Source organism: Oncorhynchus nerka, linkage group LG9a (assembly GCF_034236695.1).
Source record: "Oncorhynchus nerka isolate Pitt River linkage group LG9a, Oner_Uvic_2.0, whole genome shotgun sequence".
Classification (NCBI taxonomy): domain Eukaryota; kingdom Metazoa; phylum Chordata; class Actinopteri; order Salmoniformes; family Salmonidae; genus Oncorhynchus; species Oncorhynchus nerka.
Genome location: NC_088404.1, coordinates 38,726,786 through 38,750,381, shown reverse-complemented (window position 1 = coordinate 38,750,381; position 23,596 = coordinate 38,726,786). Strand labels below are relative to the sequence as shown.

At 42.1% G+C, this 23,596-nt stretch overlaps 1 protein-coding gene across 3 annotated transcripts in view; it reads right to left on the bottom strand.

The window, feature by feature from the left end:
* The window catches only part of ttc23 (tetratricopeptide repeat domain 23), a 25,715-nt gene extending 2,119 nt beyond the window's left edge, over positions 1–23,596 (bottom strand). Inside the window, exons 1-10 of one of the 3 annotated variants that reach the window (XM_029668060.2) lie at positions 23,519–23,596; positions 20,012–20,114; positions 14,546–14,672; positions 14,147–14,270; positions 13,861–14,017; positions 9,909–10,034; positions 5,490–5,661; positions 5,069–5,174; positions 4,531–4,658; positions 3,934–4,083 (exon numbers count right to left, since the gene is read on the bottom strand). In XM_029668060.2, the coding sequence (XP_029523920.2) occupies positions 3,934–4,083; positions 4,531–4,658; positions 5,069–5,174; positions 5,490–5,661; positions 9,909–10,034; positions 13,861–14,017; positions 14,147–14,270; positions 14,546–14,672; positions 20,012–20,097 (1,176 nt within the window). In that variant the 5' untranslated portion in view covers positions 20,098–20,114; positions 23,519–23,596. Of the gene's footprint in view, positions 1–3,933; positions 4,084–4,530; positions 4,659–5,068; positions 5,175–5,489; positions 5,662–9,908; positions 10,035–13,860; positions 14,018–14,146; positions 14,271–14,545; positions 14,673–14,840; positions 16,595–20,011; positions 20,115–21,169; positions 21,290–23,518 lie in introns of those variants that run through there. The other 2 variants (XM_065022572.1, XM_065022573.1) reach the window with 2 other exon arrangements.

Below are 23,596 nucleotides of genomic sequence, written 5' to 3'. Positions count from 1 at the left end.
GTATATAGCTATTGATGACAGGTATTTGCTATAAGCATTAACTGTGTCTTTTATAAATCAAACAAAATTGGCACAAACACAGTTTAAAAAATAAATAATTATTTATCCGTTATTTTACCAGGTAAGTTGACTGAGAACACGTTCTCATTTGCAGCAACGACCTGGGGAATAGTTACAGGGGAGAGGAGGGGGATGAATGAGCCAATTGTAAACTGGGGATTATTAGGTGACCGTGATGGTTTGAGGGCCAGATTGGGACTTTAGCCAGGACACCGGGGCTAATACCCCTACTCTTACGATAAGTGCCATGGGAACTTTAATGACCTCAGAGAGTCAGGACACCCGTTTAACATCCCATCCGAAAGATGGCACCCTACACTGGGCAATGTCCCCAATCACTGCCCTGGGCCATTGGGATATTTTTTTAGACCAGAGGAAAGAGTGCCTCCTACTGGCCCTCCAACACCATTTCCAGCAGCATCTGGTCTCCCATCCAGGAACTGATCAGGACCAACCCTGCTTAGCTTCAGAAGCAAGCCAGCAGTGGTATGCAGGGTGGTATGCTGTGGTATTGACAAGGAACTTGTAAGGCAACTTTTTGTTACCTGTTTTCTGAGTTGATAGTCATCATATAAGTCTCATATTCCATCTGTATACAGGGACAGATTCAGGAATTTTAGATTTAGAAGGACGTAATGGCCTGTCAGTCTAATTGGGGTCAGTGGCCCCTTTCATTTGACAGTGGTGAGCAAAGTTCCCCTTTCCGTCCACACTCCCCAGACCTATCTGGCTGTGTTCAAAAAGAGAAAGCAGGACAATTTAATTCTGTGTGACTTTTACACCAGAGAGTGGCTGGCTGAGCACACTGCACAGAGCCTAGATTAGCATGTTATTCTCAAGGCACTGAGCCTGAGAGACCATGGCAGAAATAGCTGCTCTCACAATGACAGGGACTCTCTCTGTGTGTGTGTGTGTGTGTGTGTATATATATATGAGGGAGCTTCATAAATATACTCTCAGTCATGTATCAATGTTAGGTTGCCCTGTGACTACTAGACTTTAGCAGAGCCCTCTCAAATAGCTTGGCAATAAGAAAGGGCAATACTCTGTATGTGGGTGAGAGAGAGAGAGAGAGAGCAGTAACTCCACGTAAACACAACATACTCATATTTCCCTACGCTTAAAACATACAGGTAACTGCCAAAATAAAGGAAACACTCGAGTGTTCCTGAGCAATTCACATCCCATCATGCTTAGGATCATGTATAAAAATGCTGGGCAGGCCCAGTTGCCCATTATTTTGTCTACCATGGCTATGCCCATATAGGATGGCAATGCCCCCATTCACAGGGCACCAGTGGTCACTGAATGGTTTGATGAACATGAAAACGATGTGAACCATTTTATTTTATTTCACCTTTATTCAACCAGGTAGGCAAGTTGAGAACAAGTTCTCATTTACAATTGCGACCTGGCCAAGATAAAGCAAAGCAGTTCGACAGATACAACGACACAGAGTTACACATGGAGTAAAACAAACATACAGTCAATAATACAGTATAAACAAGTCTATATACAATGTGAGCAAATGAGGTGAGAAGGGAGGTAAAGGCAAAAAAGGCCATGGTGGCAAAGTAAATACAATATAGCAAGTAAAACACTGGAATGGTAGTTTTGCAATGGAAGAATGTGCAAAGTAGAAATAAAAATAATGGGGTGCAAAGGAGCAAAATAAATAAATAAATTAAATACAGTTGGGAAAGAGGTAGTTGTTTGAGCTAAATTATAGGTGGGCTATGTACAGGTGCAGTAATCTGTGAGCTGCTCTGACAGTTGGTGCTTAAAGCTAGTGAGGGAGATAAGTGTTTCCAGTTTCAGAGATTTTGCCATGGCCATCTCAGTCACCAGATCTCAACCCAACTGAATACTTAAGGGAGATTCTGGAACGGCGCCTGAGACAGTGTTTTTCATCCCCACCAACAAAACACCAAATTGCAACAAGATTTTCTTGTTGAAGAATGGGGTCGCATCCCTCCAATAGAGTTCCAGACACTTGTAGAATCTATGACAAGGAGCATTGAAGCTGTTCTGGCTCGTAGTGACCCAATGTCTTATTAAGACACTTTATGTTGGTGTTTCCTTTATTTTGGCAGTTACCTTCAGTCCTTAAGCCATGTTTTATCAAACTGAGCAGTAGTAGGGAAGACATGGTAATGAAATATAACTGTGCTTTTTCGAATAGATGTTAAGTCCCCTATATAGAGGACTTTTAGCGGTTCTGGAATGGTTCCAACTGACATTTTGTTGTACAAAGCTCCCTGTGAATGTCGTAGGGTCCAGTGCCTTATAGTGCCAGAAAGTCTCATCTGCCTGCTCTCCACTACCACTCTGTCAGTGGAGCTGCCATGAAGTGTCAGGTTTCACACCCCACATTTGCATAGGGAGTGCCATTTTCTGGCTTATCCAGACAAATAATTGATTTGCTCTCCGTCTGAGTGATGGAGCCCAGCCCGGGAGAGGGCATAATAAAGGGGACAGTCTAGCAAATCCAACAGTTGTAGTTTCATCTCGATGTGATATTCTCAGTCGGATTTAGAGATCTCAACAGGAAAAAATATTCAATGATTTCATAGAATTGAAACACAACCACTTTCTCTTGGTCTCACGAAATCACTTTGTACGAAACTAAAGTTGTAACGAGTCTGCAGCAATTAGAATGGTGTTTCATCATCGCTCAGAGGAGGCTTGGCAGAAAATGCTCTGTTGTCAGTTATATAAAATGGTGCCATATTTGTACTGTCACTAAATATGATCATATTTATTTTACAGTTATAAGGTGAAATCTTATAGTAAGTTGTTTCTAATTTTATTGTTACTTTATTTAGAAAGCATATCTGACATTTCAAGCCCTATTGCCCCACTTGTATAATAGGAAGGGGGAAAAAGTATATATATAGTGTACTATGTACTTGAGATTGTGTCCTCAAAATGGGAGTACAACTCAGCAATGCATAACAATGAGTTTTTCTCCAGAAAAGGGATTTCCGATCTTTCTAGAAAGGAAAGGTCAGTTGTACATCTGAATGCTTTCAACTGAAATGTTTCTTCTGCATTTAACCCAACCTCTCTGAATCAGAGAGGGGGGCTGCCTTAATTGACATTCACGTCGTCGGCTCCCGGGGAACAGTGGGCTAACTGCCTTGGTCAGGGGCAGAACGACAGATTTTTACCTAGTCAGTTCGGGGATTAGATCCAGCAACCTTTCGGTTACTGGCCCAGCTCTCCTAACCGCCAGGCTACCTGCAGCATTACTAGCTATTGTTTATGGCCAATTCATGAAAAATAATTACTTTTGAGTATGTCTACGCAGGGTGGAAATCTACATTTTGCCATATAATTCGACTGGATTTAACATAATAATAATATTAATATTGCCCAGTGATCCTCAAGCTGCCTTAAAATGTTCAATGCAGCCGTTTTTATCTCAATATCAAATAATTTCTGTTTAACAATTAAGTACCTTACTATTGTTTTCAATAAAAATTGTCAAAAAGAAACTTCTTAACAAAGAGCAATTTCTCAAGCAAGAATTTAGCTTGGACTGTCTGGGTGGGGTCTGAGTGGGGAGGGAAAAACTGAAAACTAGCTGTTATTGGCAGAGGTTTGGAACTCTCTTTCTTATTGGTGTATTAACTCATTTACAACCAGGTGATGTCACCAGGCAGGCCAAAACCCCACCCCACCAAAACAGGCACAAATTTCAAACAACTCTTATACTAAAAAAGCATATTCATAATTTTCAAAATGTCACAGTATTATTTCAACCTCATGATGTGGAAAAATATACAAATATACACGTTTTTGACTGCATTGAGTCTTTAAAATCAGTGTTGGGCAACAAAAGGGAATGGTGGGTATAATGCCAGTGTTTACCTTGCTCATGGTCCTATGGGCATGCTTCACCTGGCCCTGGGTCATCTGCACCCCTCCAATCAGCTGCAGTGTGTCAGCCACCTCAGGACTCAGGTCACCAAACGTCTCTCTCTTCAAGGCCAGGGACTCCCTCTGGATCTCTACACACCTCTGACATAGTACATACACAACAACATTGGTTAATGACTACTTAGTGACTGCTTAGTGCATTTTTTTTGTGTCTTCCCCTCCACTGATTCCGTATGGCCAGTCTTACGGAGCTTCAGGCAATTGAAGCTCACTATGGTGGCTATTCATTTCACAGACTCTCCTGTCTCAAAAACACCTGTCACCCTCTGTTACCCTCAGCTAGCCTGATCCTTAGTAGCAGATTAAACTATCCCTGTAAACATGACATGACTGACTGCAAGGTGGATTCCCACAATGCCATGTGAGAGAGGGAAGTCCCCTTGAGAATGTCAAACCTCTCAGAGCGACAGAACAGAGATGTCTGTGATGCTGTAAACACCTGGAAGGCATGCTATTAGGGCGATTAGACCACTGGTGTTGGTGGTCTATTGGAGTGTGTGTGAGTATGTGTGTGTATGCAGGACTGACCTCTTGCTGCCCAGTGAGGAGGAGGAAGCGACAGTAGTCATCCTGAAGGTTGAGAGTGACAGTAGCCTGTGGGCCTAGGGAGCTCCTGTATGTACTCAGACTCTCCTCATAGTAGTGTGCTGCTGAGTCTAGTCGCAGATGGAAGATCACGTAATCACTTATGATCTTCAACATATTACAGTATGTTATTTATTTGCTTATTGGTGCTGCCTGCATTGCTTTTTACGTAGTTTGTCCATTCCTCCACAGCTCATCATTCCTGGTAGTGGTTGCTCATATATTGTTGTTCATGTAATGTAACTATACCGTGAAGTTCCATACATACAGGTCAGATGGGAGTGAACATTGATATGGGGGTGAACTCACACAACATGCTATTTCTGCAAAACTATAATCAGCCTGCCTTCAAATTTATGAACTCAAAGAGCTTGACATAAGACAGGCAGAAAAGGATTCATGTCCCCAACAACAACCCCCTATATAGCAGAGTTCCCCCATAGTGCACTGCAGCAGTCCTGTGTTGTATGAATAGACTCACCATTGTGGTGGGGCTCTGCTACAGTAGAGTAGGCCAAGGCCAGGCTGTGAGCGATGTGAGCCCCATCCAGACCCCCAGGGCTCTGACTCAGAGCTATGGCATGAGCCTAGCAGAAACCCAAACGAAATATGACAGATCACATATCACACTAAGGACTGAGGAGAACATTACCAAACAACAGGTCTCAGAGGCATTCTAACAGCCCTCAGCTCATCTTAAGATAGTCATATAGTCTGAGTAATATAGTCAGTATGTGTGTAATGTTAAGTCATTCATATAGTCGTGTGTAATGTTAATATAGTAACACTGTTTTTGCTAAAGTATACTGATGCCTTCCCACCCTTCCACACTGAAGTTGTATTACCTTCACTGTTATGTGTTGCTGTTTTGTGCCTGTATTCAGGTCTCATATGTCCCTTACCTTAGAGAGGTGCTCTAAAGCTCTGTCGAGGCGGCCCTGGGCCTGTTCGATGGCAGCCATGTCCTTATAGACGGAGCAGGCCTGACCTGGCCTTTCCCAGCCCTCCAGCAGCTGCAAACTACTCTCACACTGACCCAGGGCCTCCTCTGACCTGCCTTGCCGCTGGTACACCCTGCAGGAGAGATGGATAGGGCAGAGAGAGAGAGAGAGAGAGAGAGAGAGAGAGAGAGAGAGAGAGAGAGAGAGAAAGAGGGAGGGAGAGTAAAGAAAAGCATTAGTGGTCGGGCTCTTTCTGTAGGCATGTTGCAGTGTTGAAATCTTGGCCCAGAGTGTTGGTCAGAACTGTGCCAAGAGTGGGGCCTGAGGAGGAACGTCGAACTAGGCCTGGCTGGGTCTAGCGGACTGCTGCCTCTGATGTCAGGTGCAGTGAGTGCAGACTATAAAAGGAGATTCCTACACAAAGAACTGTTTACTCCGTCTCTGGCTGTGTCCTTTCAGATGGTCTCTAATGGTCTCTCCTCTGGGAAGACTGAGGAGTGTGTTGCTCTCAGAGCCACATTATAAATAAAGACTTACTGACACTGCCTAACAAGTCCAGCACCTCGCAGAGCAACCACACAAGAGCTCCACACCAGGATGTCTAAATTAGGTTTGTCCTGGTAGTCACAACACAGTGGAGATCCTCTGCACCAGTAAAGAATGCAGACAGTTCCTTAAATAGGTTGTGAACAGATATCTGATGAGACGAAAACAAAAACTGCACTAAAATGGTCAAATCACCCCTGTTGTAAGACACTGTTGTAAAAACATGTATATTTGCTGTTGATATGAGGCAGCACGTAGGCAGTTAATAATGTGCCACTCCGAGGACAACACCAGCTCTGGATCTCTGTACAATAGGCCTTCAGTCTGTGGTCTAACACCCTCAGTCACCACATAGGGGGGTGGGTGATGGGATGCTAGCAAGGGGCTGCAGCACAGCAGAGACTTGCATCATCCTCAGCAAGGACACTAGTCAGACATCAATCCATCTAGCCTGCTAATAGCCTCAACACACCACAGGATTCTAATACCTAATAACTATTTTCTACTTAAGAATTGCACTGTTGGTTAGGCCCTGTAAGTAAGCATGTCGGCACACGTGACAAATAAACTTTGATTTGATTCAGACACTAATGGAGTCTAAATTCAATTCAGCTCTGCTGTTCGTAGGTGGCCTTCCTCAGAGGGAATACTGTTTGCATCAATACCACAGTACAGGACTACTACTGCAGCAGGAAAACACCCCATCATTAATGAATCCCTCTACATGGACAGTAACGGTAAAGCAGGTGATTTTATGCTGACAGTCATTTTCTATTATTTACCCCATAAATAATAGTATAGTATAAATGACTACAAATCAAAACATCAGTGTGTATAGTTAGTGCAGTGAAATTTTGGTTGTGGAGGGTAGCACTAAATTAATATCTCTGAGATTTCCCATCAATCCCTGATTATCAAAGCAAGCCTTGATGGGAGCTGGCCTGCATGGGAATGGGACGGCTTCCCCCCTCAGGCATCAGAAATTCCAGAGAACAGCACAGCCTTTTAGGGCAGCTGGGATGGCTGGCTGCATTGGCAGAAACTCTGTGTGCCCATTGCCCAGGCCAGCGTACTGCCTTCTTTTCCACAGACAGACCTGTGGACAATGCCACTGCATCCCCTCATTCACCAGCTGATGCCACCCTCCCAAGCTTCCTGTTCCTGGCACAGGAGGCAGTATGTCATCTGCAGCTGACATCTAATTCACTGTCCACAGAGCAGAGCAATAATGTAATTAGTGATTTTCACATGAACTGCCAAGCAGCCCACACGGCCCTCTGTTTAGTAATGCTTACCAGACCAATACTGACGCACGTAGGGGCCCTCGAAGGTTTGCTCCTTATACAGGGAAAATTATACAGTGTTCACAAAGCCAGGAAAGGAACTATTGGAGGTGGAAATATACAGAAAAATTAATGTTAAACTGTTGTTTTGTTGGGCTGTGGGTGCCCTGTTGGAACAAAACACAATCCTTCATTATCATTTCCTTTCCTGTGCCTCAGGCAGCATCAAGTAAATCCACTGTGACAACACCTAGATTTGAGACCAGAATATGACATGTTGCCATAGGAATGCAAGTCAGTGGGGGATGAGAGCCATAACAGCCGGCTCAACTGAGAACCTCTAATGTCAACAGCAACTCGCATGCAAAGCCCACCTCAGGACTTGTCTTTTCAACCATCTATGTAAAATCTACTTGTCACTTAAATATCGCTGGATTGATTGCTTTCATTTTACTCCTGCGACTCTTTCATACTCCTACTTGTGCCAGACATTTTTTCCGTTAACGTTACGACCAAGGAAATGTTCGTAATGACCTGTCAAACACACCCTGGTAATGGCTGAAATGAGCTCAATGGAATAAAGTACATTGTTTTACCATTGAATCTATTAGAACGCTAGCTTCATCAGGGATTTAAACACACCCAGTCGTACTGTTGAATCTATTAGAACGCTAGCTTCGTCAGGGATTTAACACACCCTGTCTAACCATTGAATCTATTAGAACGCTAGCTTCATCAGGGATTTAACACACCCTGTTTTACCATTGAATCTATTAGAACGCTAGTTTCGTCAGGGATTTAACACACAGGTAGGGTAGACAGAGCAGGGAGGGTAGACAGAGCAGGTAGGGTAGACAGAGCAGGTAGGGTAGACAGAGCAGGTAGGGTAGACAGAGCAGGTCTTTGGTGGTTGCAGCCCTGTTCCACCCCTTTATGTTAATTTATATGAGTATCTTCTTTCATTGTCCAACTGTTGCATTTATTAGAATTGTTTCAAAACCTTTAAACAATAACTTAGTACAGGTGGCAAAGTAAACTATAATACTGTGATCAGTATTTCATATTGTGCTCATTACACTGGCACCTTGCATATACTGTACCTCTACAATGAGTTAAATGGAAAATCTCCAACTAGACCTGAAACTGTGTGAAAGCTTGTTTTATTGTTCCAGGCTTTTGTGGGGACATTCACACTGGTCACAACATTACAGTCCTGTTGACTATGGTGCTTACAGAAGCCAGCCAAGTTCAGTCATCCTCCAACAAAAGAGCTTTAGCAAGCTTACACACCAGCGAGCGTCCGCACATTTTTCCAATTTCACAAATTGCGTAAACAAACAGTCAGTCATAAAAACTTAAAAGGATGACCTTACTCCCAAATACTTTTTTACCTCAGCTCCCTTCAAGTTGAAACAACTCTAATGCTACTAATATTCCACACTGAGTATCTGGGTATATTGGTACCACATTTGCCTCAGCCATGTCTTGTAATCAATATTGACTTGTACAGCAAATATTGTGTATTCATGAATTACTCAAATTATGTTTTGACAAATCCATAACAGTGAAGTTAATACAACTTCAGTGTGGAAGGGTGGGAAGGCATCAATATACTTTAGCAAAAACAGTGTTACCCTACAACTGAACAAAATGATCAATGCCGTTTAGTGCAAAAAGCCTCCTCAGTACACAATAATTAGCTATTACAGGCAGAGCAGTGAAGGCAATCATGAAATATGAATGCAGCGCTGGGGATGTGTTATCCTCCCTGCTCCACTCCATCCAGCAGACACTAAACAAGTGGGAAGTGCAATAACCCCAGTCACAGTCACCCCAGTCACTGGTCTGCAGCTGCGCATGCCCACACCCCATGGGCTTGACAACAGGCCTGGGAGAACAGCTTGATGTTTACATGGGAAAAACAACAACTTTGAGGGTACTTTAGGCACTTCTACTGTGAGGACCAGGTTAAGATCATTCAGAGACTTTCCATGTCACTACTAGTCTAAACTAGAGCAGAAAATACCACATTGTTTGAGTGAAATGAACCATTAAAATGTATTTCAATAGATGGATTTGCTCAGTGGACATGTTAGACATTGTCTCCATCTTGTGGCCAAAACCTAATGTCTTTCTCAGTGGATATACTCAGATAAACAGTATTAATAACAGGCTGTTATTGTGCCTTCAAGGTAACAGGCTGTATGTTGACATCTGAACATATAGGTGTATTTGATACAACAGTCTTATCTGAATCTACAATGACACTTCACATGAACATTAACTTGTTTTTGTTGGAGAAGTGCGAAGGCATTCAGACTTCAACCTGAATATGATACTGAAGGAGGAGTCTGTGGAAATAAATAGAGTAGCATAGCGTATGATACCTAAAGAGGAATCCAGTGAAAATCAAAGCACTCTCTGCTGTCACAGCGGACATTGTAGTAAAGGCCACATTGGTCAAATAGACACAATGCTCCAAATAAGTTTCTTTTGAAAGTGATTTGACGCAAAATATTTCTGCAGATCAGTTTAGTTCTCTCTATAATACCTGGACAGAGACGTGGATATCTGAAACTCAGTCTCCATTTTCTCCTCCTTGCTCATGCCTCCTAGCTGATGAAGTTCGACCACAATCCTCTCTGCTTTTCGATGATTATACTCTGCTTCCTCGAGAGTTGGGATGGTTAAAGAGTATTGCATAATCAACATTAAAGCAGTACTACATTCATTTACCCGTGGACATTTAACCATGCAATTGTTTGAATTCACATTTAGACAATCATTCTCCTAATGTTTTTGGGGCTTCCATTACAAATATCTAATCATTCTCCTAATGATTCTCCTAACGCTCAGGCCCATTTCCTTGTGCCAGAGCTTTATCCAGACAGATTACCAGGATGCGTGCTCAGAGCATGAACAGACCAGCTGGCCTGTGTCTTTAATAAAAAATGTAACCTTTCCTGACCTAGTCTGTAATACCTACAGTCATGGCCAAAAGTTTTGAGAATGACACAAATATTAATTTTCACAAAGTCTGCTGCCTCAGTTTGTATGATGGCAATTTGCATATACTCCAGAATGTTATGAAGAATGATCAGATGAATTGCAATTAATTGCAAAGTCCCTCTTTGCCATGCAAATGAACTGAAGAGAGAGAGGGGAGCGGTTCAATTGTTGTGAAGAAGGCTTCAGGGCGCCCAAGAAAGTCCAGCAAGCGCCAGGACCGTCTCCTAAAGTTGATTCAGCTGTGGGATCGGGGCACCACCAGTACAGAGCTTGCTCAAGAATGGCAGCAGGCAGGTGTGAGTGCATCTGCACGCACAGTGAGGCGAAGACTTTTGGAGGATGGCCCGGTGTCAAGAAGGGAAGCAAAGAAGCCCCTTCTCTCCAGGAAAAACATCAGGGACAGGCTGATATTCTGCAGAAGGTACAGGGATTGGACTGCTGAGGACTGGGGAAAAGTCATTTTCTCTGATGAATCCCCTTTCCGATTGTTTGAGGCATCCGGAAAAAAGCTTGTCCGGAGAAGACAAGGTGAGCACTACCATCAGTCCTGTGTCATGCCAACAGTAAAGCATTCTGAGACTATTCATGTGTGGGGTTGCTCCTCAGCCGAGGGAGTGGGCTCACTTACAATTTTGCCTAAGAACACAGCCATGAATAAAGAATGGTACCAACACATCCTCCGCGAGCAACTTCTCCCAACCATCCAGGAACAGTTTGGTGACGAACAATGCCTTTTCCAGCATGATGGAGCACTTTGCCATAAGGCAAAAGTGATAACTAAGTGGCTCGGGGAACAAAACATTTATATTTTGGGTCCAAAATCCCCAGACCTTAATCCCATTGAGAATTTGTGGTCAATCCTCAAGAGGCGGGTAGACAAACAAAACCCCACAAATTCTGACAAACTCCAAGCATTGACTATGCAAGAATGGGCTGCCATCAGTCAGAATGTGGCCCAGAAGTTAATTGACAGCATACCAGGGCGGATTGCAGAGGTCTTGAAAAAGAAGGGTCAACAATGCAAATATTGACTCTTCGCATCAACTTCATGTAATTGTCAATAAAAGCCTTTGACACGTATGAAAAGCTTGTAATTATACTTCAGTATTCCATAGTAACATCTGACAAAAACATCGAAAGACACTAAAGCAGCAAACTTTGTGGAAATTAATATTTGTGTCATTCTCAAAACTTTTGGCCAGGACTGTACATGTTTCAACCACACCACCAAACCCTGCACCCAAGAATGACTACCGCCCCATAGCACTCACATCTGTAGCCATGAAATGCTTTGAAAGAATGGTTATGGCTCACATCAACACCATCATCACAGATACTCTGGACCCACTTCAATTCGCATACCGCCCCAACAGATCCGCAGATGACGCCACCACTGCCCTTTCCCACCTGGACAAAAGGAACAACTAAGTGAGAATGCTGGTCATCGACTACCGCTCAGCATTCAACACCATAGTGCCCTCCAACTTCATTACTAAGCTAAGGACCCTGGGACTGAACACCTCCCTCTGCAACTGGATCCTGGACTTCCAGACGGGCTGCCTCCAGGTGGTGAGGGTAGGTAGCAACACATCTGCCCCGCTCACCCTCAACACGGGGGCCCCTCAGTCCCCCCCTGCCCAACCACAACTATGTGGCAGCGCACGACTGCAACACCAACATTAAGTTTGCTGACGACACAACAGTAGTTGAACAACGATGAGACAGCCTACAGGGAGGAGGTCAGAGACCTGGCAGTGTGGTGCCAGGACAACAACCTCTTCCTCAACGTGGGCAAGACAAATTAGCTTTTCATGGACTACTGGAAATGGAGGGCCAAACAAGCCCCCATTCACATCGACAAGGCTGTAGTGGAGCGGGTCGAGAGCTTCAAATTCTTTGGTGTCCACATCACTAAAGACCTATCATGGTCCAAACACACCGACATAGTCGTGAAGAGGGCACGACAACACCTCTGCCCCCTGAGTAGGCTGAAAAGATTTGGCAGATGTTCAAAACGTTCTACAGCTGCACCATTGAGAACATCTTGACTGACTGCATTACAGCTTGGTATGGCAACTGCTCGGCATCCAACCACAAGACGCAACAGAGGTTGGTGCGTATGGCCCAGTACATCACTGGGGCTGAACTCCCTACCATCCAGGACCAGGCAGTGTCATTGGAAGGTCCTAAAAATTGTCAAAGACTCCAGCCACCCAAGTCATGGGCTGCTCTCTCCGGTAACGCACGGCAAGCAGTACCAGTGTGCCAAGTCTGGGACCAAAAGGCTTCTGAACAGCTTCTACCCCCAAGCCATAAGATAGCTGACTGAACAATTAATCAAATGTCTACCCGGACAATTTACATTGACCCCCTTTATTGTAAAAAAAAAATAGAACGGTTTGATCAGACGAGGACATTTCTCCAAAAAGTATCATCTTTGTCCCCATCTGCAGTTGCAAACCGTAGTCTGGCTTTTTTATGGTGGTTTTGGAGCAGAGGCATCTTCCTTGCTTAGCGGCCTTTAAGGTTGTCGATATAGGACTCGTTTCACTATGAATATAGATACTTCTGTAACTGTTTCCACCAGCATCTTAACAAGGTCCTTTGCTGTTGTTCTGGGACTGATTTGGACTTTTCGCACCAAAGTATGTTCATCTTTAGGAGACAGAACGTGTCTCCTTCCTGTGCGGTATGATGGCTACGTGGTCCCATGGTGTTCATACTTGCGTTCTATTGTTTGTACAGATGAACGTGGTACCTTCAGGCCTTTGGAAATTGCTCCCAAGGATGAACCAGATATGTGGAGGCCTACAATTTATTTTCTGAGGTCTTGGCTGATTTCTTTTGATTTTCCCATGATGTCAAGCAAAGAGGTACTGAGTTTGAAGGTAGGCCTTGAAATACACGCACAGGTACACCTCCAATTGACTCAAAGATGTCAATTAGCCTATCAGAAGCTTCTAAAGTCATGACATCATTTTATGGAAATTTCCACGCTGTTTAGAGGCACAGTCAACTTAGTGTATGTAAACTTATGACCCATTGGAATTGTGATACAGTGAATTATAAGTGAAATAATCTGTCTGTAAACAATTGTTGGAAAAATTACTTGTGTCATGCACAAAGTAATGTCCTAACTGACTTGCCAAAACTATTGTTTGTTAACAAGACATTTGTGGAGTGGTTGAAAAATGAGTTTTAATGGCTCCAACCTAACTGTATGTAAACTTCCGACTTCAACTGTACATACTGTATTACCTCAATCCCGTACCCCTGCACATTGATTAGGTACCGGTACTCCTTGTATATACCCTCGTTATTGTTATTTTATTGTGTTTCTATTTCCTTTATTATTTAGCAAATATTTTTCATACATTTTTACTCTGCATTGTTGAGAATGGGCTCGTAAGTAGTCATTTAATGGTAAAGTCTACACTTGTTGTATTCACCGATGAAATGTAATTTATCACAGAAACAATGTGGGTAAAGGATATTTTGCCAGCAGCAGAGTGGCGCCTCCCTGTGTTAGGTATATGTTGAGGAGACAGGCGAGAATGTGGACCCTGTCCTCCGGGCTGGTGGAGTTGGGGGTGCAGAAGGGGAGCAGGTCACTGGCTCTGGCTGAGTGCTCCTGGGCCTGCACTGCCCAGCCTGTGGGAATCAGGGACAACACATAGGTAATTCCAAGATTTGGTAAGGTATAAATATATACAATTTTAACCGTTATGAACTCTTTATAAATGGTACCTCATTCTAAAGGCTAATCACAACATAATTCACCTTTAAACTGTAGGTATGCTTTAGCCAGTCTGACATGGGCTTGGGCTAGTTTCAATTGCCCATCTCCATATACCAGTCTTGTAAGAGCCACACAGCGGACAAGGTCCTGGATACAAGCATCAAACTGTCCGGACAAACATTTCATTATTGTTGACATACATGACCAACATGATGCTGTATTGAAAAAAGCCTTTATGCTGAGTGGTACTGTACATGCATTATACCTTTGAAAAGAGAATGATACAATTCCTGAACATGACAGGGTGACTATGACGTCTACAGAAGGTTAAGACAACCTTCACAAACTTTGCAGGTACCTCTGGTTATAGTACTTTCCACCTCACCCCATTGCATACAGGTGTCAGAATGGAAAGCAACTTAAAACCTCTATAGGTCTACCTGTTGAGTGTCTGCAAAGGCTTGGGCCCTGCTATCATACTGGGTAAGTTTTTCCTCAGGAGTCATCATCATCGACTCTCCCGTGTCATCCATTCCTCTCTGAGAGACACTTGCCAGTCCTTTATCACTGAGGATAAAGGTGCACAATCATCAGCAGCAGCATTTTTCTAATAATAGACATGCACAATCCACATTGACTCGAATGCGCAGAATTGATCTCTTCGAAAATATTTTTTTTCTTCCAACATCAGTTTTACAGCAATGCATGCATGCACAAGCACAATGTTTAACTTACGATTCTCCACCGTCAACTAATCCAAGTCCTGGTTTGGAGCGTGTGTTTGTCATTGGATAATTATAATTCATTTTTAGGTTAAAAAAAAGAAACCTTTTGCAGAATAATTTTATGCCATGTTTGTTTCTTTTTTACATCCGTTGTCGTGGATACGGCAGTATGCGTCATAATCAGCAAAGGTTCATCATAAATCAATGCGCGACATTTTATTTTTATTTTGTTGGTTGTATTCATCATATAACCACAAACAGTTCGCTCGGGGTGTTCATACAAGCAAGCATCCACTAATATAAAACTTAAAAATCAAAAAGCGCTAAATGTAACTTCCTGATAAAATGTCACGTGACCGACAATGTTCTACAGCACCAGACCAACTTTATGCACGTGCAAATATTTGTGCAGACAAATTGTTTGATGTTAAATCAGGCTTTGTTTTTTAGCTCGAATTAATAAAAATATGAATATGTGAAATAAGGCCTACTTCTCAGACCCGGGTGTGTCTGACAACAGCTGATAAGGTGGCAGGATGTAGCTGAAAATAAATGATGGGGAACATGCCGTGTTGATTATTGTACGCTAGCTTTTTAGGCTATTGCTGAATTTTTACTAAATGATTGGTCTACCCTTATTTTGTTACCGGTGGTGACAGTGATGGTTTGTCGGGACTGGGGCTTTCGAGTGACGCAGCGGTCTAAGGCACTGAAACTCAGAGTCACTACAGGCCCTGACTCGATCCCCGACTGTAATCACAACCGATCGGGAGTCCCATAGGGCGGCGCACAATTGACCCAGCGTCGTCCGGGTTAGGGGAGGGTTTTGCCGAGGTAGGCCGTAATTGTAAATAAAACTTTGTTCTTCACTGACTTGCCTAGTTAAATAAATACAAATACAAAATAAAGCTAAAACGCTATGGTTGTCAACAACTGTTGTCCCCGACGTGATAACTGTACCATCAGCCTACCTCATCCCCATACTGGTATTTATTTATTTTGCTCCTTTGCACCCCAGTATCTCTACCTGCACATTCATCTTCTGCCGATCTACCATTCCAGTGTTTAATTGCTATATTGTAATTACTTCGCCACCATGGCCTATTTATTTCCTTAACTTACCTCATTTGCACTCACTGTATATATACACTTTTTGTTTTCTTTTGTTCTACTGTATTATTGACTGTATGTTTTCTTTATTCTACTCTGTGTTGTTGTATGTGTCGAATTGCTACGCTTTATCTTGGCCAGGTCGCAGTTGCAAATGAGAACTTGTTCTCAACTAGCCTACCTGGTTAAATAAAGGTGAAATAAATCAAATAAAAATAGATTCGGTTTGCTCCTAGCATAACTCAGCTAAGCGAAGGGACCGCCTGGACTCTTAAACACACCAAAGACCTTCGCTTGAAAAATGAGATCAAATAAGCAATAATTATTGTTGTTTTCCCCTCTTGAGACACCTTAGCAACAACATGGCCAGAAACACTTCCTCAAAATAGTCAGAATTCATCTAAAATAAATAAATGTTGACGTTTTTGCCGAGTAGTGCAATTTTACATTTAGCTAAGATGTTTGGTGCAGTATTTATCAAATAATAAAAAATTGCATGTAAACTAGTCGCACAGATAGAACAATGAGACAGATATTTCACCGGATGTATAAATGTGAAACATCCGCTTGGCGTTTCCACTCACTACCAAAAAGTGGTAGCCCAGTGGGAGAAGTTGGAAGAGATGGATTTTGGACGACATTCTGCACATTTTCTCATCGATGAAGCATTTGATCTCAATATAGTTTTCTGTTCCCAAAACTAGAATATGTTATGAACAGAGTGGATTACGTTTCGTAAACTTTAACCTTTGCCAAAGTTGTTTAGGAGTGCAAAGGGGAATTGAGCTTTTGCACACGCGCACTTCAAAGTAGGCGTTCCCTAAAGGAAATATGCAGACATTTGCTAGAACGGGCTAATAGGATCTCACTAGCTCGTGCTTGGCTCTGCCCCCTCCTTTGCTTGTTCTGCTCACTATGACTAATTTGTTCCCATTGGAAACGACAGGCTGTGGGCTATCTTGGTCTAGTTATTCAAATATTTGCTAGTCGTCTCTCAGTTGAATGACAACAAACACTTACTGTTCCCACCCCTAAACCAAATCTAATTTTATTTGTCCCACGCACATGGTTAGCAGATGTTAATCCGAGTGTAACCGATGTGAAATGGCTAGCTAGTTAGCAGGATGTGCGCTAACGGCGTTTCAATCGGATACGTCACTCGCTTTGAGACCTTGAAGTAGTTGTTCTTCTTGCTCTGTGAGGACCGCGGCTTTTGTGGAGCGATGGGTAAACATGCTTCGAGGGTGGCTGTTGTCGATGTGTCCGGAGGGTCCTTGTTTCGAGCCCAGATAGGGACGAGGAGAGAGACGGGAGCTATACTATTTTGTTACACGAGTGTAGCGAAATGCTAATGCAGTAATATCTAACAAGTAATATAACAATTTCACAACAACTACTTTATACACGCAAGTGTAAGGAATTAATAAGATTATGTACATATATATGGATGAGCGATAGGCAAGATGCAGTAGATGGTATAGGGTACAGTATATAAATATGAGATGAGTAATGTAGGGTATGTAAGCATGATATAAAGTGGCTAGTGTAAGGAATTGCTATTTCGTATGCAGGTGACTAACTTACTGCTAAATTACGTGGCTACAACTCACAGTAAAGCCTGTGGGGTCCCCTACAGGATAGCTCCCACATTACACATAATCTCTTTTGTAACCGAACACTGTGTGCCCGAAGAAGATTCTACGATGACGGACAGACAACTGAGCCAATGGCGGAAGACCAAAGACTACTACCAGCTGAACCAATCCGGAGATCCGATCTTCCTAGAATCAACCTTCTGTTTGTTCCGTATATTAGTGGTGGACTGAATAGGAACGGTCTCTTTTTTCCTGCCGTTCCACACGAACTAACGGAAGAGCCGTAATTACGTTGTACTACATATTTTCACACTGAATAAACTGTTTACTTGTCATAAAATTTACCACTTAGTCTGAATCGATCCTTGACCGGCTCACCCATCTACACATTTAATTTCTAACAGAACTTGGTAGCAGAGGATGGTTACTGGATTTCTGACCCTAATTCTTGTATTATTTGTTATTGATGTGATGTGCTGCTTGCATCATACTGTGTTTTGACAAGTCTGTTACAGATGTGGTGAGGGCTTCAGGCATGATGCCTTTGCTTGATGCTCCAGTTGGCGATGCCGATACGGAAGCATGCTTTCAGGGGAGGATGGGACTGACTGATGATGACACATGGTTTGGAGTCCCTGGGTGGCAAGGAGCCCACTTGGTACAGGATAGAAGTAGCTGAGAGGACCAGATGGTTTCTAATAATTCTTTACTCTGTTTTCCATGACCAAAGTTTTATCCTACATCTTACATGTCAATAACAATAAAGTTTTATCCTGTTTTTGATAGGTGACACCCTTGGGGGGAACAAGGGCATACAACAAAGGCATATATAACTTGTTATTAGTAATAAACTTTTTATTATTTTCATGAAATGCTATGACTGCTGAAATAAAGGATAGTTGAGTGACACCCTAGCTGGTGTCAAAAGGGGGACCTAAATTTCACACTGTTTTCTTTTGTTCTGTTTTTGAATGAGCTGTTCTCTTTTGACATGAAGGTAGTTTACACTTTGTAACTGTTATATGATTCATTGCTGAGTTTTTGTTCACACCCTTGGGGTTATTTTTACATTATAGCCATTACCATATATATGATTGAATATTATCTGCTGTTGCCTTGTGTGGATGTATGTATGTGTTATGCTACCTAGCTGATTTGAACCATTCTTAAAAGTATCAGGGCCATGGAACTTTCTCATGCTGGAAAAATACAGAAGGGAGGGCACATTCAGAGCGTGGGGTTGCGAGAACAAGCGGTCTTTTTGGTTAGATAACAGGAGCCAGGTGCGAGATAACGGTATGGAGCATGAGACCCATCTTTCAGTTTTTGCAGCAATTTTAAGAGGGGGATCCAGTTGCTTTTATTGATTAAGCTTCTCCATTGTATGTCGTGTCCCATCTGGGATGGGAAGAGGGGGAAATTATTTTTCTTTGTGGGCCATTTCTGGATAGACATACCTAGTTTAGGATATTTTTCCTTTTTGGATTATGTCTTCGTTTTTGCTTGGAGTAATGTATCTGGACTATATCACATCTCTTAGGAGATGTGAAGAGAGGGTATCAGAAACTTTTTCCTGCTGGAAAAAGTTGGCTAATGTGGACAATAATTTTTACTTTTATTTTGAGCTGTTCTCTGCTCTGTTAGATGAGGGTTGTAAGTTCCTAGGTGGCTGGTAGCCAACTTAGTACATAGTGGGATTGAAGGGAGAACATGATGGTAATACATATATGTCTATTTCTGTTTAAATACCGTGCCTTATTTCATAGTCCCTTATGGGAGAAGTTTCTCTTTGTGTCTGGATCCAGTTAGGTTGTGTCACGTCTCTGGTGAGACGTGAAGAGAGGGTTTTGTAAGGAATTGCTATTTCGTATGCAGGTGACTAACTTACTGCTAAATTACGTGGCTACAACTCACAGTAAAGCCTGTGGGGTCCCCTACAGGATAGCTCCCACATTACACATAATCTCTTTTGTAACCGAACACTGTGTGCCCGAAGAAGATTCTACGATGACGGACAGACAACTGAGCCAATGGCGGAAGACCAAAGACTACTACCAGCTGAACCAATCCGGAGATCCGATCTTCCTAGAATCAACCTTCTGTTTGTTCCGTATATTAGTGGTGGACTGAATAGGAACGGTCTCTTTTTTCCTGCCGTTCCACACGAACTAACGGAAGAGCCGTAATTACGTTGTACTACATATTTTCACACTGAATAAACTGTTTACTTGTCATAAAATTTACCACTTAGTCTGAATCGATCCTTGACCGGCTCACCCATCTACACATTTAATTTCTAACACTAGTGATACATTTACTACATCCAATATTTAATTATTAAAGTGGCTAGAGATTTGAGTCAGTATGTTGGCAGCAGCCACTCAATGTTAGTGATGGCTGTTTAACAGTCTGATGGCCTTGAGATAGAAGCTGTTTTTCAGTCTCTTGGTCCCAGCTTTGATGCACCTGTACTGACCTCGCCTTCTGGATGATAGCAGGGTGAACAGGCAGTGGCTCAGGTGGTTGTTGTCCTTGATGATCTTTTTGGCCTTCCTGTGACATCGGGTGGTGTAGGTGTCCTGGAGGACAGGTACAGCTGTTTCAGTTAATGATTGTGTTTCAACCTAGATATTGAATTGATGATCATTAGCACCTGTTTGGCATAATGTTTAATCATACACCTGACTATATGCCTAAAAAATCCCAGACTTTGTGCAAGTGTACCTACACCAAATATGGATTAGATTTTTCTTCTGATCACTCACTTTGCATTTAGTTAATTTATAAATATAATCTATTAACATGTCTATTTTTGAAATCATTCTTACTTTATAGCATTTTTTCACACCTGCCTAAAACTTTTGTGCTGTACTGTACTTTTTAAAGTTTTGCTATCATTCATACAATAAACTGTGAAGGTTATTGTATCCCCATTCATGTCAATGGTGGGATGCAGGCTTCAACATTCTAAACTGAAATGCCACAGAACTTTCAGAATTTAAAACTGAAATATAAAAACACATTCTGAAGGAATGGCATTTTCTAATAATTTGTATTATTGTTTTGCCACTTGTTGGAGCTTCCAAGTGTGGACAGTGTGCCGATTGTGAAATGTGTCCGTGTCGATTATGATATGTAGCCCATGTACCAAATGTGAAATATGGCCTGTAGCCTATGCCAATTGTCTGACAAAGAGGGACAAAATACCACAAACAATCACAAAATATTGAGTTTCAGAAAGACTAACGGTATGGGTTTCAGGCCTCAGGACTCTGAAGATATGGCGTTAACCAAAGAAATCTGCCAAAGTATAGACATGAATGCTGGTTAGCCAATGAGCGATAAAACCCCACCTTTGATTTACAGTGCAATCTGAGACAGGCACAGTCCATTTAATGACAAATCAAATAAATAAATAAATATTCTCTGTGTGTTGCCACCTTGTCTTGGTAGAGGAGCTTGTTAGTCCCAAAGATCCCAAGAGGGGGAGGTTCCAGACTAAGAGTGATCCTAAACAAATTTCCAGAATGGAATACATTGCCATCAGTTTGTCAAAACCACTCTTACTGCAACACACAGTCCTTTAACGCTTAAGTTACACCTAATGTAAGTAGGCAATGCAAAGACAAAGTACCTGGAGCTGAAGACAAATATGACTGTTTGATGTGCTATGTTGTTGCATCATTCCCATGCTCCAATCCTTAATGTCAAGAACATGTGCTTTTAGGTGCTAGCTCTAAGGACCTCACCTCATGATATAAAAGGTGGCGTAATACAGCTATATAGGATGTGTCTACTTATTGTTAAATCCAGAGCAGGCTGGTAGGAGGAGCTATAAGAGGAAATGCTCATTGTAATGGCTGGAATGGAATTAATGGAGTGGTTCCAAACACATGGAAACAACGTGTTTGACTCCATTCCATTCCAGCCATTACAATGAGCTTGTCCTCCTAAAGCTCCCCGCACCAGCCACCTGTGATTAAATCCTTTATGAAAAATGTAGCATTTCTAGTTTTCTTGAGAACTGACTTTACAATAGGCATATTGTCATAATTGCAGCAATAAATAATATGCTTTCTTATTGTTTGATTCAACAGCTCATAAAATTCCTTATTTTGGCGAGGATCTTTAAAGGGCACTAGGGAAGGAGGAAATTGCTCCTATTACTACTCCATTCGTTTCTAATATGGGTGATCTTTATGGGTTTATTGGTTTATAGTCAACTGTCCTGGAGTGTGAGGATATACAGACCACCTTGGTGCGGTCCCACATGGGACGGTGTAATCATTTTCCAATGGAGACATTTAATAAAAGCTTTCTCCAGCCAAGTGGAAATCCAGTTAGAGGAATCCCTATCCATCATCATTACCTAGTTTCTTTGGGTCTGTGTATTTGTCCCTTTTCAATGGGCTATGCCAAATCCCTTCTTTTTTTGAAGATGTCAATAAGGTAATATACTTAGACTGCATTAAATAACGTGTTCACTTTAATAGGTTAACTAGCAGTAAATAATCCAGGCTGTATCACAACCGGCCGTGATTGGGAGTCCCATAGGACGGCACACAATCGGCCCAGCGTCGTCTGAGTTTGGCCTGTCTAGGCCATCATTGTAAATAAGAATTTGTTCTTAACTGACTTGCCTAGATAAATACATTTTCAATTAAAATAAATAACAATACACACAAAATAGTGCCAAAATATCAGTATTTTGAGTAGACCTATTAATTAGGATTTAACACAACTAGAGCTGGGATTTCAAACTCTGTAATACAAGTGACTCCTGATAAGTGCTATAAAGTTTCATTCCGATAACATGTGTTTTAGTGCATGCTGTCACAACAGCCTCCTTTATTGCATTTATTTGGAGTTGATTAAACTGTATCAAGACAGATGTGACCATGATCTCAATTGCCATGCCTGTAATAATATATACACGCAGCATGCTATAATCTAGTGGTTAGAGCGTTGAGCCAGTAATCTGTCGTTCTGCCCCTAAGCAAAGGAAGTTAACCCACTTTTCCCCAGGAGCCGAAGACGTGGATATTGATTATGGCAGCCACCCGCACCTCTCTGATTCAGAGGGGTTGGGTGAAATGGGGCAGACACATTTCAGTTGAATGCATTCAGTTGTACAACTGACCTTCCCCTTCCTGCTTTATTCTTTCCCTGATGATGGGGCTGCTGGACCATAGACTGTATTGCACAGCTGGATAAGTAAAGTTTTCTAATGATCCAATAGATGTCAGTAAAGTACCAGACATCCATCCCTTTCACGCTCTGTGGCCTTCTTGAATATGGTGTGTGTTGGTGACACATTGACACATTTTGAAGGGAGACATTTGTGCTGCTGGCAATATACTGACTTTAGACACTGATATGGTAACTTTTATTTGACCTTGGAGTCAAAACTTTAAGAATACTTTTTATTTCTAGAAGTTATTAAAAATATGATTAAAGGTTACTAAAGAAGACAAGACAGATTTTACAAATACGCCTGGATGTTCATGAAATCTCTGTACTGGACAAGCCCCCCAAATGTAAACTGTATCAAGTTCCATCTGAGAATGTCCTGCAGGTTAGATAGGTCAATCAACCCCCTGTTGATATTCTGCTTCAACTCTATGATCTCTCGGGTGGCATTTTATCCATGTCCTAATCAGCACTTAAAGAGCAGACATGATGCCAACTGCATGAGAAATGAGAAAATGTAAATGTACTTTTATAAATATCAATCTAAACATCCCTGTCTTAATACCATGCCGAACTAACAAGAATTTATGTACTTTTTTTATAAATATCCATCCATCCATTATAAATATCCTAAACATCTGTCTTAAAACCATGCTAAACTAACACAAATTGATGTCTCTGTGGCTGCTTTAAGAAATTGGTCTCTAGAGAGAGTTTGTAGGTTAATTTATTCTCTATCAGGTTGGCAGTGTGTGTGTGCTGTCACCAGTTTTAAACCTGCGGCAGTGCTCACCTTGTTTGCAGAACTGCCCAAGATAACTTATAATAGCTCCTTAGGGTGGCTGCTGCCGGTTGACTCTGGCAGTGCATA